This window comes from Balaenoptera ricei, chromosome 1 (genome assembly GCF_028023285.1).
Source record: "Balaenoptera ricei isolate mBalRic1 chromosome 1, mBalRic1.hap2, whole genome shotgun sequence".
Taxonomy (NCBI): Eukaryota; Metazoa; Chordata; class Mammalia; order Artiodactyla; family Balaenopteridae; genus Balaenoptera; species Balaenoptera ricei.
In genome coordinates this window covers 166,049,865-166,070,387 of record NC_082639.1, presented here as the reverse complement: position 1 = coordinate 166,070,387, position 20,523 = coordinate 166,049,865, and the positions used below count along the sequence as shown (strand labels likewise).

General features: G+C 34.9%; 1 protein-coding gene across 3 annotated transcripts in view; it reads right to left on the bottom strand.

The window, feature by feature from the left end:
- DESI2 (desumoylating isopeptidase 2) overlaps positions 1 to 20,523 on the bottom strand; it is a 42,045-nt gene that overhangs the window by 9,017 nt on the left and 12,505 nt on the right. For 2 of the 3 annotated variants that reach the window (XM_059941013.1, XM_059941021.1), the window contains 2 exons: positions 3,832 to 3,904; positions 1,126 to 1,219 (listed from right to left, as the gene is read on the bottom strand). In XM_059941013.1, the coding sequence (XP_059796996.1) occupies positions 1,126 to 1,219; positions 3,832 to 3,904 (167 nt within the window). The remainder of the gene's footprint in view (positions 1 to 1,125; positions 1,220 to 3,831; positions 3,905 to 20,523) is intronic. The other variant, XM_059941031.1, reaches the window with a different exon arrangement.

Genomic DNA, 20,523 nt, shown 5'->3' with positions numbered 1-20,523 from the left:
TCTCACTTAGAAATAATCTTTTAAGTTATCTGCCACTGGGCTGCAGTGAGATGAACTGTCAAATGACTAATTTTTAAAAAAGCATTATAAAACCAAAACCCCCCAAAACAGTACACCACACCAAAAAAGCAACCAACCCCGCCACCACTCCCAAACTACTACCTTGGAAATGCAATAGACATTATTCAATAGAGAGTAGAATTTTAGTCAGATACAAGTTAGGCATCCAAGAAAGCTGACAGTACTTAGAAAATCCTTTTATCTAGCAGTTTTGACCAAAGGGAGACCTAAGGAATGGATTCAGGCTGGCATTATAGCACTTCTGTGTGTAAATATTTCAAATTAGTTATAGGTTAAGAGAATCATTAACTCAGTAGTGATAAAAAGATATAGCCCTATACTGAATTTCAATGTTATAACCTCATTTCACTATTTGTCACTTGGCAAGTTAACTGTTATAGGTCCAGAAGTTTCTTTAAAGTTCCTTGAAACTAAGATTCTAAATATCACTTTAAATACAAAACTCAATTAATGAATGGAAATTTGATTATTAGCATTCAGGTTTTCAGTGCTGTTCACTACACGTAAGGCTCCACAGTACACTCAGATCCATACACTGTAGGTTTATCAACACATATAATACATGTACCTTAACAACAGTTTCTTGGCTCATCTATTCAAATTATTTTAGTTTAGTTATTTCAAGTTTGTAAACAGTGTCCCTTTCATTGGGAAAATGAAGAGATTTTTAAGAGTGTTAAGTAGGTCACAATAAAACTTTCCTCCATCTCCCCCCAAATAGGAGACTGAGGGGAAGTAGTCATTATATAGGAAATGTTTTCTAAAGCAGAATCTTATACCAGGTAAAAACATTTTTAAAGTAGACATAGTAACTTTTGTGGGTCCTGAATAAGAGCAACAGACTTGCTTATTTCAGGCACTTTATTTGGCTGATTACTATCTTTACACAACAATTTAGATTTGATTTTAAAGTGTCCACAACTAAAACAACATTAAAGAAACATTTTAAGTGCCTAGATTTTAATCTACAGAATGAATTCTGTATGCCTGAAAACAAGCTTTGGCATCTAAGACAGTGTAATAAAAATTATCCTCCCTACTTACTTAAATTTAAATGTTTCTCCTAGTTCAGAAGCATTTCCTGGGGAAATTTCAAATATTCCAGAAAAGGGGTAAGGATGGCCACCATAAGCAAATTCTGAAAAGAGAAAACTCATGATTTTTAGTATTTATCACATAAAACTTCACCAGTATGCTGAATTAGATTTAATAAATGATGAGGATAATAATGATACCATCTAAATATTTTTCAATTTAGTAATGCTTTCACAAACATCTTATTTACCTATTACTTGTATAGAACAGTTGACATAAAGGACTTGAAACTCTAATAACAAAAGACGCTCAAAGGTAATCCTGACTTCTATATTTACTTTATATTGGCTAGAGGAGACTGACTAACACTCAAAGGTGAAAAAAGTCCCTGTGTTTACCTATCACGCCAAAGTATGTAGGTGGTCAGTTCTGTGTTTTGCCACTTTCTGAATTAAAGTGATCAAATTTCAAACCTGGACTTTACTGGAAAAACTGTCTAATAACAATGAGTTTTCATGGTTCCTGGGATGAAGACTCTTGGTTTATCTTTGAGTAAGAGTGAAAAAACATTAGCAAACCAGAAAAACTGAATTCAATTCCCCTCATTCAAGAAAAGATAAGCTGCAAAATTAACATACACACCCACGCACACATAAAGACACACACACTTTCCACAGCACATCTTTAAGCTAGGAGAGAGCTACTTGTACTACAGTGAATGTACATCCAGCCTCATCAGATACAAACTCTCATTCAGAACAAAAATGGAGAATGGTTTCAAATCAGGAAGGAAATAAAATTTCTGGCTACAATTCTGGTACGAGATACTCCGATATTTAAGTGGCAAATCTTAGTAGACTTACTTAAAGAATTCCAAACAAATGCTTAAATTAATCTTGTCACTTAAAATTTATTAAATATAATCTTATAAGGTCAGAACAAAGCATGGGAAAGAAAAAGGCAATTCTACAATACATTTACTTTCGATTCAGACCTTTCAGAAAAAAAAAGCAATAATGTAGAATAAGAAAGTATTTAGCATTTAATTCTAAAACATACATTAAAAATTTAATGATAGAATTTTATAAAACACTGTAGATAAGGTTAGACATGGAAAGATCGTATTTCGATTTTCAACTTTCTCAATTATAGTAAGGAAAGTTGTAGACCTACTTATTCTTCTATTCAAGAAGCAATAATTCACTTTTAGGAATGTATTTGGCCCTGGCTTTGCTGTTTTGAGCCATGTTTCTAATTATTCCTAAGTCATTATATGAATGGGAGCAATGATTAGGCAGATAAAAGGATAATGGACTAGTATATAAGAATACTTGGGTTCAAGTCCTAGTTCTGTTAATTAGCAGTATGACTTTCAGCAGGTTTGAGCTTTAGTTTCTTCATCTGAAAAATGGAGAAAATGTCTCATGCTCTAATCTACCTCAGAGCAGCGTGGTCATGTGGTCCAAAATTCGATGGCACTTAAAAAAAACCAACTGTAACACACCATACAAATTCAGTTAAAAGGGAATATACATGCAACTTTGGCAAAAGCCAAATCAAACAGGGAGCAAACCCACAGACTACGATTTCACCCGTATCAATACTCCAACCACTGGAACTTTCAGCACAAACCTCACTGCTTTTTGGGATTATCTGGTAGATGCAGTCTTTCAGGTAAAATGGAGCTTATATGGCAGATCTTTATAGCCAACATTTAATATGGTACACTGCACCTAGAAGCAGTTAATTTAGCATATAAAAAAGGGACAGTAAAACACCACACTGACACATTTAAGTAAATGAGCCTTTTCTTTGTATTAGCTAAAGTTGGTATGTAGTCTTCAGGGGTAACTGGGAGTAAACTGCAGTAATATTATAGCAAAGACTTCCTAGCTGAAGCAAATAAAAGCATTTCTGCTATACGGTGAGTTTATGATTCAAACCAGTATATTATTACAATCTTGATGAAATCAGCAATGTGATCTGTCTTATGCAGAACATTCTACTTACAACTTGATCAGGAGATTATCTTGTATCAAGAGAGAATTAGAACAAAGGAAAAAGCTGTTGAAACAGAGCTGCTTGATTTGAGCGGCTCCAGTTATGTTTATCATAATGAAGGGTAATAAAGAATAAAAAGGGCTAAGTTAATGACAAAGGCCATCATTCTTAAGCAAAAAGCTAGATGTAATCAAAGGCAGGATTTGCTCAGCGATATTTTTAAACTTTATAACTATACGTTTGTAGGTCTACAAAAACAAATTTATTACTGAAATTCCCTCAGGAAATTGGTATTTCAAGTTTGACATTCTAGCACCACCCTTTTCCAACCAAAATGATTATTTTTATCACACTATTTTTCAAAGTGCAAAGTTTCTTAGGAATGCCAATACATATTAAAGCAAAACTGTCATAGTATAACAATCTCGAAAGGAAAATATTTTTTAAGACATAGTATCTAGAATAAAAGATAACCAAATCAATGTACACTTGTGTACTTTGAGTACTTTCTCCCCAGATACATTCCACTTTGGGCATTTTTCCAAAATACAGTATAAACAAATATGGGGAGATTTTCTTCTACTTTTTACAATACAGTATGGAAGTACTTTAAAAAAAAAAAAAAAAAAAAGGAAGAGCTACAGTCATGATTTTGCAACTCCTTTAAATGAGAAAAATCTTCAGAAAGTATATTTAGACTGTGTGTACACGTACCTCTGCCATACACTTCAATTCCTGAATGAAAAACTCCAATTCCGATGGATGAGGTGTATTCGTTCATCCAATACTAAAGAAAAAAAAAAAGATTCAGAATATTTGTTCATTTATAATTCAAATCCACGTTATAGGAGGCTACTACTTTCCAAACCTTTTACTGAATATTTAGGCCTTTCTAATCCCGTTTCTTGGTATTTTCCTTACAGGTCTGAAACTCCCATGATAATGACGCATTCAGTCCTAACTCTGTGCCTCTGCTTATGCCACATCCCATATGGAATTCAAATGAAAGTCTCAGTTTGTGTATAAGCACCTTATCTAAGGCTTAGCACATAAGCCATAATATCTAAACCTGGTTAGGTTGGGGAAAAAAGTGATATAAAAGCTCTCCTGTTAGTGACTTTTTAAAGAATCACATATAATATCTGTGTTCGTACCTATTTTTCTTCTATCTTAAGTGTTCCCTTTCATTCTCTGGTATGCTCCCTGAAGACAGGGATATTTTATTCTTTTTCAAAAGCATTTGGCATATATGCCCTGATTTAGCTCAAAGTTTGATAATGATAATATTAGGAATAAATAATATGAGGTACAAAGATTAGAACAATCTTCTTACTGTTGGCATGAAGAAAAACTTCCCAGAAAAGGCAATATCTGAACTGAGTTTTTAGGAACAAATGAGATTTCCCCACACAGAAAATATGGAGGGTAAAGTGAGGTTGCTGGGGGGAGGTGGTGGGGAATGAGAAGAAATGCCAGGTAGAGGGAAGTGGATGTACACAAGTAATGTGATGTGAAATTCTGTGAGATGACTGTGAAAGAGGTTAGTGTGGAGGGGAGAGGGTTACACCTAGAAGGTAAAGGAGTTAACGCTAAACAAACACTTAGGTAACACTTAACAGTGTTACAAACCTATTTGATTTCTCCCAGGTTAGAGGGTAGATGATTTGATTTTAATTTTTCTAGGTTTATTCAAGTCTTAACCTTGGCTTCAGACTCCCAGCCAGTTTCTCCCAGACCTGGGAAAATGCACATTCTCATACACTGCTGGAGGAAGCATAAATGATATGGGAGATTTTTCCCCCTAAAATGTTACTGGAAGAAAAATTAAACAATAATAAACAAGAAACATTTAAAAAAGAACAAGGGACTGCCTCATCTAGATATCAAAATAATCATTAAAACAGTATGGTACTGTTGCAGGAACATCCTTGTATACATAAGAATCTGGTATATGAAAAAGGTAGTATTTAAAATTAACAATAAAGAATAAGTTATTATAAATGTGTTGATAAAATTGACTATGCATAAAAATATATTTCACACACCTAAAAATTTCAGTGTCTCTAAAAATAATCGTATAGAAGAAAATAAAATAGATTAAAAAAATCTTAAAATGAACTTATCTACAAAACAGAAACAGACTCACAGACTTAAGAGAATGAACTTATGGTTCCCAAGGGGAAAGGACAGACTGGGAGTTTGGGACTGACATGTATACACTGCTATATTTAAAAGAGATAACGAACAAGGACCTACTGTATAGCACAGGGAACTCTGCTCAGTATTCTGTAATAAGTTTTAAAAATAAAGAAAAAAAAATCTTAGATGGGAAAAGCCAACCTAAGTAAAGCAAAACGTAGTATAGAGGAAAACAACAGATATTTAACATAAACATTTATGACTTTTTATTGTGTAAAACTACACAAACAAGAACAAAAGATAAACAATACACAGGGAGAAAAAAGTTGTTAACACTAAGATTAGTATGAGAATACAAGTCTTCCTCTCTATCTCATCCTATTTGATTCCTGATTTTGGACAGTCTGAATTTAGATGGTAAGTTAGGAAGGTGAGTGACACCTTTTTATCTGAATCAATTTGATTTTGGATGGACAGTAGTGAGGGTACATATAGTAAGGGATTTCTCAAAACATTTATCCAAATCTATTTAATTCCAGAATTTGGGCAGCAAAAGTTCAGACAGCAAGGGATACTATATACAAAAACTCCACTAAAAAAAAATAACTCCCACAGACAAAAGTGAGCAATCATAGAAGAAATCAGTGGCTAACAAACATGGACTAGTAAACAGATCTCCCTAGTAAACAGAAAAATGCTAATTAAAACAATAAGTTACCATCCATTTTTTTTGGCCACTCAGCTTGCGGGATCTTAGTCCCCTGACCAGGGATTGAACCCAGGCCCTAGGCAGTGAGAGTGCGTGCGGAGTCTTAACCACTGGAACACCAGGGAATTCCCTACTGTTTTGTTTTTTTTTTTTATTCATTGGATTGGCAAATATGCAAAATATTGCTAATACTTAGTGTTGGTGAGGATGTCAGGAAGATACTGCAGAAATGTGGATCAATGACAATTAATTAACCATTCCACCTCCTGGAATCTAGCCTACAGAAATGCTTGAACATAGGCAGAGACGTGTTCCAGGGTATTAACTGCAGCTGTCTATAGCACTGAAAAACTGGGAACAATCTAAATATCGATAGGAAAATGGCTACATAAACAATGGTAAATCCATATTATGAACTATCATACAGCTACTGAAATAAATGAGTTAACTCAATACATAAGGGCATAAAAAGATATCTAAGACACATAAAGTAAAAACACCAGGTCATAATACATTATCTGTAGCAAGATCACATTTTTGTAAGTTAAATAAATTGGCCCTGAGTGTACGTTTACATGCTAAATATGGAAAAATAAAACCACGACCAATTACAACAAAAGAAAGTTTGAAGCATTACAGATCAAACTGTTAACAGTTTGGGGGAGGGGAGCAGATATAGCCCAGGGGTGGGAATACAGGTGTGTAAAGGAATACTTTCACTTTTAACTCCATACATTTCAGGATTGTTTTCTGAATTTTATGAATTATGTGTATTACCAACTTTTATAATTAGAAAAATGTTAAAGTAAAATACTATATTCTCTTAGCTTAACAGGTTTCAATTTATTTGAACGTTTATACTATCTTAAAAGAATAGGCTGCACATATATAAAACACAAGCAGCAGCATTATCTGTATTAGCAAAATACTGGTAACAACTTAAATGTGCACCTATAAGGTAGTGGTTGAATAAACTATGATAAACAATATTTGGAATATTACAAAGCCATAAAAAGAAGGGGGATACTCTCGAGAAACTGATAGGGAGTAATTTCTAGGATATGTTAGGAGAACAAAAGGAAAAGAAAAATGGAGACATGGCAAAATGATACAGAGGCTGGTTTGATGGTGCTTTCATTGGTCAACTCTGGGAAAATCTGAATATCAAAAAGAATAACGACAATAATGGACTACAGCATATTGAATAACAAATAATCTGAGTCCATAGTAATACCAAAAAAACCCCCCAAAACCCCCAAACAAAACAGAACAGAAAAACAAAAAGTGAAAGGAGAGAAAGCTCTTTTTACAGAGGAAAGTCACCTAATAAATATGAAGTAAAGGCAGAATTAAATAGTTTTGCACCTCCAGCTGATGCAGTATCTTTTGTTGACCAGTAAACAGCCTTCTGAAAGTGCTTTTATAATAAATTTCCATAACGGGAATCTAAAGTCTTTCATGGATTAAAAAAAATCTGCACACTTATTTTTAGCCAAAGAGTTAAGAAAGGGTTAGGATGGGAATGTACTTGTCAGAGTGGGGACTCTGGACTCAGAAATCTTTTATTCTCTGCTGCTGCACAGTTGAAAAAAATCTCTTCCAATTTCGGTATGTTGCCTGGGTGTGTGTGTGTGTGTGTGTGTGTGTGTGTGTGTATGTGTGTGTGTGTGTGTCCGTATATACATACTTTAGTCTGAAATTTCCCTGCATTCAAGACTTTACATTCTACATATAAAAGGTTATGTTTTGACACGTTTCATAAACTGGAAACTCTATAAAATGAGAGAAACTTAAATATGAGAGAGAAATGTACCATCTAAAAATCTGGTCAGTCCTTTGGAGTTTACTATAATGAGATCTGACCTATGTAAGGTTTCTAAAGAATTGCTGAGACACTGCAATGAAAAATGAATACCTGACAGGCTTTGCAAGTGGTAATGTTACCTCTACTCTCAGATGGAAAGTTGGGCAATCAGGTAACAGGTAAAGTGTTTCTGCTCAAGGTTTAGGCAGCCGGCAAGCTGCTAGGAAAAGGATTTCTTAACCCAGAGATATTCCTTTGAACAGTATTAAAAAGCAGAAGTTACCCGCTCTTAACATTATTTGTTTCCTAAATACTCTGTCTCAATATTCTGTGCCAGGCAGGAATTAACGCTGATGTTGCTTATTCACTGTTAGCAATAACAATGAGGGACTCAATAGTTCTTTGCTTTTCATGTTCTTCGTATCTTCTATCCTTAGAAAGGGCCCCAAATGTTAAGAGTTAATTTATTTTCTAGATTAAAGCAACTATTTACTAGTTAGATATCTATTACTAGATATCGCTACTGACCTAACAGAAACAAAATGATTATAAAGAATACTATAAGCAACTGTATACTAACAGATTAGATAAATGAGATGAAATGGATAAATTCCTGGAAAGACACAAAGTACCAAAACTGAATCAAGAAGAGATAGAAAATCTGAATAGATCTACAGAATGGGAATGAAAGAAAAGAGAATGAATTAGCAATTTTAAAACTACCCTCAAAGAAAAGCCTACAACCAGATGATTTTGGTGAATTCTACCAAATATTTAAACAAGAATACTAATTCTTCAAAAACTGCTCAAAAGAAGAAAAAGGGACTCTTCCCAAATCATTCTATGAGGCCAGCATTAATTTGACACCAAAACCAGACAAAGACATCATAAGGAAACTACAGATCAATCTCTTATGAATACCGACTCAAAAATCCTCAACAAAATACCAGCAAATTGAATTCAGCAACATATAAAAAGGATTATACACCACGACCAAATGGTATTTATTCCAGGAATGCAAAATGGATTTAACGTCTCCCAAAATCAATTAATGTAATATACCATAGCACTAGAGTAAAGGACAAAATCCACAAAATACAACACTTTTTCATGATCAAAACACTCAACAAACTAGGAATATAAGGAAACTTCCCCAACTTGATAAAGGGCATCTATGAAAAACTCACAGCTCACATCATACTTAATTGTGAAAGACTTAATGCCTTCCCTTTAAGATCAGGAACAAAACAAGGATATCTGCTCTTGCCACTTCTATGAAACACTGTACTGGAGATTTTAGCCAAGGTAAATAGAGAAGAAAAAGAAATAAAAGACATTCAGATTGGAGAAGAAGTAAAATTATCTCTATTTGCAAATGACATGATCTTGTATATAGGAAATCATAAGTAATCCACTAAAAAAATACTAAAACCAATAATAATAAACAAGTTCAGTAAGGTTGCTGGGTACAAGATTAATATACAAACATCAACTGTAATTCTATATACTAGCAGTAAACAATACAAAAATGAAATTAGGAAAACAATTCTCTTTACAGTTGCATTAAAAAATATTTAGGGATAAATTTAACAAAGAACTGCATAACTTTGTAAGTGAAAACTATGAACATCACCGAAAGAATTTAAAGACCTAAATAAATGGAAAGACATTCCATGCTCACAGATTAGAAAACTTAATATTGTTAGGATTGCAGTACTCTCTGAATTGACCTGATTCATTGCTATCCTTATCCAAATCTCAGCTGCCTTTTCTGCAGAAATTGACAAGCTAATGCTGGAAATTCAAGAGACCCATAATAGCCAAGACAATCTTGAAAAAGTTGGAATACTCACACTTCCTGATTTCAAAACTTAGTACAGAGCTACAGTAATCAACACACTGTGTAACTGGCATAAAGACAGACATACAGACCAATGGAATAGAATTCAGTTCAGAAAGAAACCCTTATATTTATGGTCAACTGATTTTCAACAAGGGTGCCAAGACAATTCAAAGGGGGAAATAAACAGTATTTTCAAGAAATGGGACTGTGACAACTGGACATTCACATGCAACTAAATGAAGTGGGACTCCTACCTCACACCATATACAAAGATTAACTCGAAATGAATCAAAGACCTAAATGTAAAAGCTAAAACTATAAAACTCTTAGAAGAAAACAGAAGTATATCTTCATGATCTTAAATTAGGCAATGGTTTCTTAGTTGTGACACCAAATATACAAGCAACAAAAGAAAAAAATAAATTGGACTTCATAAAAATTAAAACCTTTCGTGATTCAAAAGACACCATAAGTAAAGTGAAAAAGCAACCCACAGACTAGGAGAAATTTGATAAGGGATGTATATCCAGAATATATAAAGAACTCTTAGAAATCAAGAACACCACAAATAACCCAATTAAAAAATGGGCAAAGGATCTAAATAGGTGTTTCTCTAAAGAAGACAGACAAAAACTACCATTAGATGCATTTCACACCCACTCAGATGACTAAATTCAAAAAGACAGATATAACAAGTGTTGACAAGGATGCAGAGGAACTGGAATCCTCATACACCGATGATGGGATTTTAAAATGGTACAGCAGTTTTGTTTATTTTATTATTTTTAGTTTAAAAATTTTTTTATTTTATATTGGAGTATAGTTGCTTAACAATATTGTGTTAGTTTCAAGTGTACAGCAAAGTGATTCAGTTATACATATACATGCATCTATTCTTTTTCAAATTCTTTTCCCATTTAGGTTATTACAGAATATTGAGCAGCGTTCCCTGTGCTATACAGTAGGTCCTTGTTGGTTATCTATTTTAAACATAGCAGCGTGTACATGTCAATCCCAAACTCCCAATCTATCTTCTCCCCCCACCCTTCCCCCTGGTAACCATAAGTTTGTTCTCTAAGTCTGTAAGTCTATTTTGTAAATAATTTCATTTGTATCAATTTTTTTTTTAGATTCCATATAAGCTATATCATATGATATTTGTCTTTCTCTATCTGACTTACTTCACTTAGTATGATAATCTCCAGGTCCACCGTGTTGCTGCAAATGGCATTATTTCATTCTTTTTAATGGCTAAGTAATATTCCATAGTATATATGTAAAATGGTACAGCAGTTTTGGAAAAATTTGGCAGTTTCTCAAAAAAATATTAAGCCTAGAGTTACTATATGACCCACAATTTCACTCCTGGGTTTATACTCAAGAGAAATGAAAATATATAGTCATACGAAAACTTGTCTCAATGTTCACAGTAGTATTACTCACTATAGCCAAAAAGTGGAAACAACCCAAATGTCCCTCAAATGATGAATGGATAAATACAGTGTGGTATATCTATAAAATGTAGTATTATTTCTCAAAAAAAAGAAGTACTGATGCATGCAGCAAATGAATGAACCTTGATAATATTATGCTAGGTGAAATAAGTCAATCATAAAAGACCACAAAGTGTATAATTCCATTTATATGAAATGCCTAGAATAGGTGAATTTATACAGATAGAAAATAGATTAGTGGCTACTTATGACTGGGAGGTTTGCAGGGAAATGGGGACTGACTGCCATGGGGTGATGAAAAATGTCTAATATTGAATGCAATGATGGTTGTAAAACTCTGAATACACCAAAATCCACTGAATTGTATACAAAGGGTGAACTAGATGGTATGTGAACTATACCTCAATAAAACTGTTTAAAAAATGCTAGGAATAGAAGTAAAGGATCTACTAACTTGTACCAAAGGGTAGAAGAGTATATAATTTCACAGTTGGCAAACCTAAACAAAAACTATTCTATAAATATCATGAATCCTCCAAGGACAAAATTTCCTGCAGATACTTATCTCCAATCAAAAACTTTAATTATTTCTCAAATTACAGACCGCATTCCTAATTCCAGATAGCTGCCTTCAAAAACATGCAGAAAACAGACTATAAACAAATAACATATCAAGAACAGAAAAAAAAAAAAGGGAATTCCCTGGCGGTCCAGTCGTTAGGACTCTGCACTTTCACTGCCAAGGGCCTGGGTTCAATCGCTGGTCAGGGAACTGAGATCCCGCAAGCCACGCAGCGAGACTGAAAAAAAAAAAAAACCCAGGGAAAAAATATCCTCTAAATATACATGTTCTGGTCAACCACTGCTCATATATAAACAGCAGCACATTACTGAATAAATTTTATGAAGTAAATGAGATGTTTTTCTTTGGTGTGATTTTTTTTCTGAATGGACTCCAAAGAGCGTAAGCCTTCCACAGAAATGCTCTCTAAATGTTCTTTTTTTTTTAAAATAAATTTATTTATTTATTTTTAGCTGCATCGGGTCTTCGTTGCTGCATGCAGGCTTTCTCTAGTTGCGGTGAGCAGGGGCTACTCTTCATTGTGGTGTGCAGGTTTCTCATTGCAGTAGCTTCTCTTGTTGCGGCACACGGGCTCTAGGTGTGCAGGCTTCAGTAGTTGTGGTGCGCAGGCTCAGTAGTTGTGGCACACGGGCTTAGTTGCTCCGTGGCATGTGGGATCTTCCCGGACCAGGGCTCGAACCCATGTCCCCTGCATTGGCAGGCAGATTCTTAACCACTGCACCACCAGAGAAGTCTCTCTCTAAGTGTTCTTGTTTCTGTTAGGGCTTCCTAGCTCTATTATCAGAGAACACGCCTGGAAGGCTCACTCTTTAAAAACTGGGCAGGCTGCCTGTGGAAGACAGGTGTTTAATTCAAGGTCAGCAAGCCTTATCTAGTCCTTCTGCCTCAAAGTCCTGCCAAGGCTATGCAGACAATATGGATGATGCCTACTTTAAGTGGAGATTTAATGATATAACTGTAAACAAGCAGAAAAAGTACAGCAGTCCCATGGCACCCACGGGGGATTGGTTCCAGAACCCCCCCAGATTCTCAAGTCCCTTATCTGAAATGGTGTGGTACAGTCAGACCCCTGCATCTGCGGATACGGAGAGCTGGCTGTGTATGAGGACTGAGTCTTCTACTGAATGATTTCAGTTGTGAAACTCTCCTACAATGATTTGCTGTTGATAGTTATTCATGCAATTACTATCCTCTCATAGTTTAAGATTTTTGAAATTAATAGTGTTTCTCAATGCTCCTCTAACTTGTTTTCCATCCTTTGTCATTACTTTAAAAAATTATTTACCACTGTCAAAACGTTTCACATGGCATCTCTGGAATTAAAATCTCCCTACAAAGCTCAAAAGAGCTTCTTAAACTTGCTATGTGGAAATTCATGCTTTTGTAGAACCATAAAACATTGATATTTTCTAACAGAAGATATAAATATGCAACATGAAATCACAGCCAAGAACATGTATCCATGAAAAACAAACAAACCAAGCTGCTGAATTAGATATGACTGGATGTTAGCAAGATTTCTGTTAATTTTTGTTGGGTATGTCTTCATTGATTTTGTTGTCTAAATAGCAGCAGATGCCAAAAGTTTGAAATTATATACTTGGGAAACATGGATAATACAGGACAATTTTATTTAAAGGCTTAGCTTTTTATTTGAATTGGGAAAAGACCACTTTTATTGCTAGAGTTTGTCCAAGTCTAAGAGTACAACCAGTATTCAGGAGACTAGTTGAACTATTGCTCTGAGACAACTGCAGAAGCTGGGATGAAGAGGTATATATAATGACACTGGGGCCAGTCCTGCAGAGAAAGCTTACCACACAGGGCCACGCTGTGTGAGGCAGGAGTGAAATGGAACAATAGGGGCAGATCCACTAAAGGAAACTATACATTCAAGTTTACCCAATGCTGACAACTATACAATCTCTCAAGGATTATATGAAAAATCAGATGTTTTCATTTGAAAGTTTACAGTTTGATTCTTCTCAAACTTTTCCCAACATACGAAAGGAAAACAGTAAACCAGCCAGCTGCTACCACAAAATAGTATCTCTCGAACCACGAAACAACAGCAGAGTTACCACAACATGTCCATGTCAACCACCTACTAAACCATTTGGTTAGCTTAATCTAAGGCTATCTTTCCCTTAGGATCAAACAGGAAAGCCCACAACATTCCGGTATTCCAGTCTGGATCACAAGAGTATTGCTTCTATTAACTTTGAATTTACTTCAGAGTTTATTGCTCGGATAGAAAAAGGTTGATCCAAGCATTACAACGAACAACGCTGAAGCATTTGAACTATAGTGGAAAGACACTGGGCTGAGTGTCAGGAGATGGGGGTTCTTTGCCTTGTTTTCTTCATAGATATTTGGTAACTTTAAAAAAGTTTTTTTTAATTTTATTTTAAAATTTTTTTAAATTTTATATTGGAGTATAGTTGATTAACAATGATGTGTTAGTTACAGGTGTACAGCAAAGTGATTCAGTTATACCCATACAAGTATCCATTCTTTTTCAAATTCTTTTCCCATTTAGGTTATTATAGAATATTGAGCTGAGTTCCCTGAGCTATACAGCAGGTCCTTGTTGGTTATCTATTTTAAATATAGTAGTGTGTACATGTCAATCCCAAACTCCCAATCTATCTTCTCCCCCCACCCTTCCCCCTGGTAACCATAAGTTTGTTCTCTAAGTCTGTAAGTCTATTTTGTAAATAATTTCATTTGTATCAATTTTTTTTTTAGATTCCATATAAGCTATATCATATGATATTTGTCTTTCTCTATCTGACTTACTTCACTTAGTATGATAATCTCCAGGTCCACCGTGTTGCTGCAAATGGCATTATTTCATTCTTTTTAATGGCTAAGTAATATTCCATAGTATATATGTAAAATGGTACAGCAGTTTTGGAAAAATTTGGCAGTTTCTCAAAAAAATATTAAGCCTAGAGTTACTATATGACCCACAATTTCACTCCTGGGTTTATACTCAAGAGAAATGAAAATATATAGTCATACGAAAACTTGTCTCAATGTTCACAGTAGTATTACTCACTATAGCCAAAAAGTGGAAACAACCCAAATGTCCCTCAAATGATGAATGGATAAATACAGTGTGGTATATCTATAAAATGTAGTATTATTTCTCAAAAAAAAGAAGTACTGATGCATGCAGCAAATGAATGAACCTTGATAATATTATGCTAGGTGAAATAAGTCAATCATAAAAGACCACAAAGTGTATAATTCCATTTATATGAAATGCCTAGAATAGGTGAATTTATACAGATAGAAAATAGATTAGTGGCTACTTATGACTGGGAGGTTTGCAGGGAAATGGGGACTGACTGCCATGGGGTGATGAAAAATGTCTAATATTGAATGCAATGATGGTTGTAAAACTCTGAATACACCAAAATCCACTGAATTGTATACAAAGGGTGAACTAGATGGTATGTGAACTATACCTCAATAAAACTGTTTAAAAAATGCTAGGAATAGAAGTAAAGGATCTACTAACTTGTACCAAAGGGTAGAAGAGTATATAATTTCACAGTTGGCAAACCTAAACAAAAACTATTCTATAAATATCATGAATCCTCCAAGGACAAAATTTCCTGCAGATACTTATCTCCAATCAAAAACTTTAATTATTTCTCAAATTACAGACCGCATTCCTAATTCCAGATAGCTGCCTTCAAAAACATGCAGAAAACAGACTATAAACAAATAACATATCAAGAACAGAAAAAAAAAAAAGGGAATTCCCTGGCGGTCCAGTCGTTAGGACTCTGCACTTTCACTGCCAAGGGCCTGGGTTCAATCGCTGGTCAGGGAACTGAGATCCCGCAAGCCACGCAGCGAGACTGAAAAAAAAAAAAAACCCAGGGAAAAAATATCCTCTAAATATACATGTTCTGGTCAACCACTGCTCATATATAAACAGCAGCACATTACTGAATAAATTTTATGAAGTAAATGAGATGTTTTTCTTTGGTGTGATTTTTTTTCTGAATGGACTCCAAAGAGCGTAAGCCTTCCACAGAAATGCTCTCTAAATGTTCTTTTTTTTTTAAAATAAATTTATTTATTTATTTTTAGCTGCATCGGGTCTTCGTTGCTGCATGCAGGCTTTCTCTAGTTGCGGTGAGCAGGGGCTACTCTTCATTGTGGTGTGCAGGTTTCTCATTGCAGTAGCTTCTCTTGTTGCGGCACACGGGCTCTAGGTGTGCAGGCTTCAGTAGTTGTGGTGCGCAGGCTCAGTAGTTGTGGCACACGGGCTTAGTTGCTCCGTGGCATGTGGGATCTTCCCGGACCAGGGCTCGAACCCATGTCCCCTGCATTGGCAGGCAGATTCTTAACCACTGCACCACCAGAGAAGTCTCTCTCTAAGTGTTCTTGTTTCTGTTAGGGCTTCCTAGCTCTATTATCAGAGAACACGCCTGGAAGGCTCACTCTTTAAAAACTGGGCAGGCTGCCTGTGGAAGACAGGTGTTTAATTCAAGGTCAGCAAGCCTTATCTAGTCCTTCTGCCTCAAAGTCCTGCCAAGGCTATGCAGACAATATGGATGATGCCTACTTTAAGTGGAGATTTAATGATATAACTGTAAACAAGCAGAAAAAGTACAGCAGTCCCATGGCACCCACGGGGGATTGGTTCCAGAACCCCCCCAGATTCTCAAGTCCCTTATCTGAAATGGTGTGGTACAGTCAGACCCCTGCATCTGCGGATACGGAGAGCTGGCTGTGTATGAGGACTGAGTCTTCTACTGAATGATTTCAGTTGTGAAACTCTCCTACAATGATTTGCTGTTGATAGTTATTCATGCAATTACTATCCTCTCATAGTTTAAGATTTTTGAAATTAATAGTGTTTCTCAATGCTCCTCTAACTTGTTTTCCATCCTTTGTCATTACTTTAAAAAATTATTTACCACTGTCAAAACGTTTCACATGGCATCTCTGGAATTAAAATCTCCCTACAAAGCTCAAAAGAGCTTCTTAAACTTGCTATGTGGAAATTCATGCTTTTGTAGAACCATAAAACATTGATATTTTCTAACAGAAGATATAAATATGCAACATGAAATCACAGCCAAGAACATGTATCCATGAAAAACAAACAAACCAAGCTGCTGAATTAGATATGACTGGATGTTAGCAAGATTTCTGTTAATTTTTGTTGGGTATGTCTTCATTGATTTTGTTGTCTAAATAGCAGCAGATGCCAAAAGTTTGAAATTATATACTTGGGAAACATGGATAATACAGGACAATTTTATTTAAAGGCTTAGCTTTTTATTTGAATTGGGAAAAGACCACTTTTATTGCTAGAGTTTGTCCAAGTCTAAGAGTACAACCAGTATTCAGGAGACTAGTTGAACTATTGCTCTGAGACAACTGCAGAAGCTGGGATGAAGAGGTATATATAATGACACTGGGGCCAGTCCTGCAGAGAAAGCTTACCACACAGGGCCACGCTGTGTGAGGCAGGAGTGAAATGGAACAATAGGGGCAGATCCACTAAAGGAAACTATACATTCAAGTTTACCCAATGCTGACAACTATACAATCTCTCAAGGATTATATGAAAAATCAGATGTTTTCATTTGAAAGTTTACAGTTTGATTCTTCTCAAACTTTTCCCAACATACGAAAGGAAAACAGTAAACCAGCCAGCTGCTACCACAAAATAGTATCTCTCGAACCACGAAACAACAGCAGAGTTACCACAACATGTCCATGTCAACCACCTACTAAACCATTTGGTTAGCTTAATCTAAGGCTATCTTTCCCTTAGGATCAAACAGGAAAGCCCACAACATTCCGGTATTCCAGTCTGGATCACAAGAGTATTGCTTCTATTAACTTTGAATTTACTTCAGAGTTTATTGCTCGGATAGAAAAAGGTTGATCCAAGCATTACAACGAACAACGCTGAAGCATTTGAACTATAGTGGAAAGACACTGGGCTGAGTGTCAGGAGATGGGGGTTCTTTGCCTTGTTTTCTTCATAGATATTTGGTAACTTTAAAAAAGTTTTTTTTAATTTTATTTTAAAATTTTTTTAAATTTTATATTGGAGTATAGTTGATTAACAATGATGTGTTAGTTACAGGTGTACAGCAAAGTGATTCAGTTATACCCATACAAGTATCCATTCTTTTTCAAATTCTTTTCCCATTTAGGTTATTATAGAATATTGAGCTGAGTTCCCTGAGCTATACAGCAGGTCCTTGTTGGTTATCTATTTTAAATATAGTAGTGTGTACATGTCAATCCCAAACTCCCAATCTATCCCCGTCCCACACTGATATTTGATAACTTTTAAAGATACCCAATATGTCTCAAAAAGTGTTTGATTCCAATTCAGATCCTGGAGCCAGAACACCTTGGTTCAAATTCTGACTTCATTATTTACTAGTTGTGTGACCTGGGTAAAGATATTTATCCTCTCTGTCCTTATTTATAAAATGGAGATAATAAATAGTATCTTCCACAGAGGACTATTATGAGGATTAATAAATTAGTATGTATAAAGTACTTAGAACAGTGCTTGACCTATAGTAAACATTAAGCATTAGTAGTAGCAAACACATATATTGATAATATGATCCTTCCCTAATACTCTGTTCTACACATTGGTAAAGGGTCGTATGCACGTGTAAATAAGCAGATTGGTTCTGGCTATCTGTTAATTCTCAGAATTTTCAAGAATCTTTGGGAGTTGATGTCAAATTACCAAGAGCAATGACTCACTAAACTGAGTAGCAAACAATAGCAGAGTTAATTTGACTCTAAGACTCCTATAAGCAATTATTTATATTCTTGAAAAGTACAGATCTGAGTAAAAGGTCTCTGTAAATAAGGCAGTGGTTTTATAGGATTCTTATAGATTCATGAAGGACATGAGCAAAGGGCTGGAGAACCCATCTCACTTTGGTGCTAGGACCTTACAGTCTTATACTTCCTAAGTCCATGGAGGTGGCAAGTAAGTAAAGAGAAGAGGGCCAAGGAAGGACCACTAATACACGCTTTACCTCCTCTGATACCAGCCAGTGTCATTGAAGTGTAGAAGGCTTATCAAAGCATTCCAAAGTATTAATATAAAAAGGTAAGAGGAAACCATTCACAGAAAAGTTATCATCTTGAAATACGTGGGAAGGCAATAAATACATAAATAACTATAGTTAACTTTTGAGCTCAATCTTGCTTCAATGCAAAAATTGGCCAAAATATTTCTATTTATTATTTTAAAGCATTGCTTACAGAAGTGAACTGACTGTACTATTTTATAGTCATATATTAAAATGTTAAGTTCTTCTTCTGATAGAGAACTTTCATTAAACTTCATTTTAGTCAGTGATTTGCTTTATTCATTTAATAAAATGTTATGCTTCCTGTTTGAAAGCAACAACAATGATAAATGCTATCTCCCTAGTCTGGAACTTAAAACACTTAGAGCCTGGGTCTGACTTCCTTAGAAGGCAGTATTAAATGATCTAAGTATAAAGTATGACTGTTTCCCCTATAAACTAGAACCAGTGTTCACTGGATTAAAAGTAAGCATTTTACTTAATTCCCAAAAAAAGGTGTTTAGGACAAGGCATTTCAATTACTGAATTAAAATTCCAAAATAAACTGTGACTAGCAGAGATTGTGGGATAATTATTATAGTGTCATCTCATATAAAACTGTCCTTGATGTTCACACTGTTAAACTACCTTATGAAGTCTTTCTGGTACCACTGGATTTAGCCCAAGATAACCTTACAGCAAATGCTATTTAATATTGACAGTAAATCATATTTAATGCTAGTCATAAAGCAGAGAGACAATAACTCACTGAATGAACTGAGATTTTCTTGTATCTTTTTTAGATGAAATCATGAATATCCAGTGCTATGTCTGTTAATTTGCCTTATACTATAAGAAATATATAGATTCTATTCCATTATAATTATTTCTAAGAAAATGTCCAATCTTTTCACTACCTGAAAATATTATCTAATAAGCACATGGCCGACTTTCTATGTCTTAGAAAAAAAAATCTTTATGTAACAAAAACATTTTCATTACAAAGTTATTTATAAATTGTTGATAACAGTAGGTATTAAGCCTCAATTTTTTAGAGTACATAATCTCTCCTGATTATGAAAGATTTGTCAGTCATTTTTTAGTTAATAGTGTTACAAGTTTTATAAATCTTCTGTAAAAAAAAATTTTTTTTCTTTTTGAGACAGTGTAGCCAAACATAAACATATGCACAAAAGCTAGCCTAGTCAAACTTCCCTGTTTGCTGGGACAGTCCCAGTTTACGTTTGCTTCAATATAACTATTAAGCCTGCACCCTCTTTTACTCTGTGGTCTCAGTTTTGATGATAAAATTTAAAGTTAGCCTAAGACTGGCCTTCTTAAGAACTGTACTCTGAGTCTTAAAAAGCTCCTAAGCACTGTCCTGATCTCATGAGTGTGAATATGCCTAATTACATACTGACATGATAATCTAAAAACCAAGGAAAATGTGGTGACATGTATTTTGTACAGAGCTAAAGGTTCCTCCTCTTTATTAACTACACAAACTAATTTTCAAAAACAAATTATTATGTTTACCAAAGGATCTAATTTCTAAGACCCACAACAAGCTAGACACAGGATGACTGTGAATTAAGTTATTTAAAGGAGAATAGATTTTTAAAAGTCAAATCAACAGTGAACCGAATGCCCCTTGAATATTTTTAAGACTAACCCTATTTTATATAATCCACTGTTTGACTCTACTAGTGATGATAAGTAGATGGGGCAGGGTACTGCCAATTCTTGGTCCTGAACCACATCTACACCAGAAAACCATGTTCTGGAAAATCTC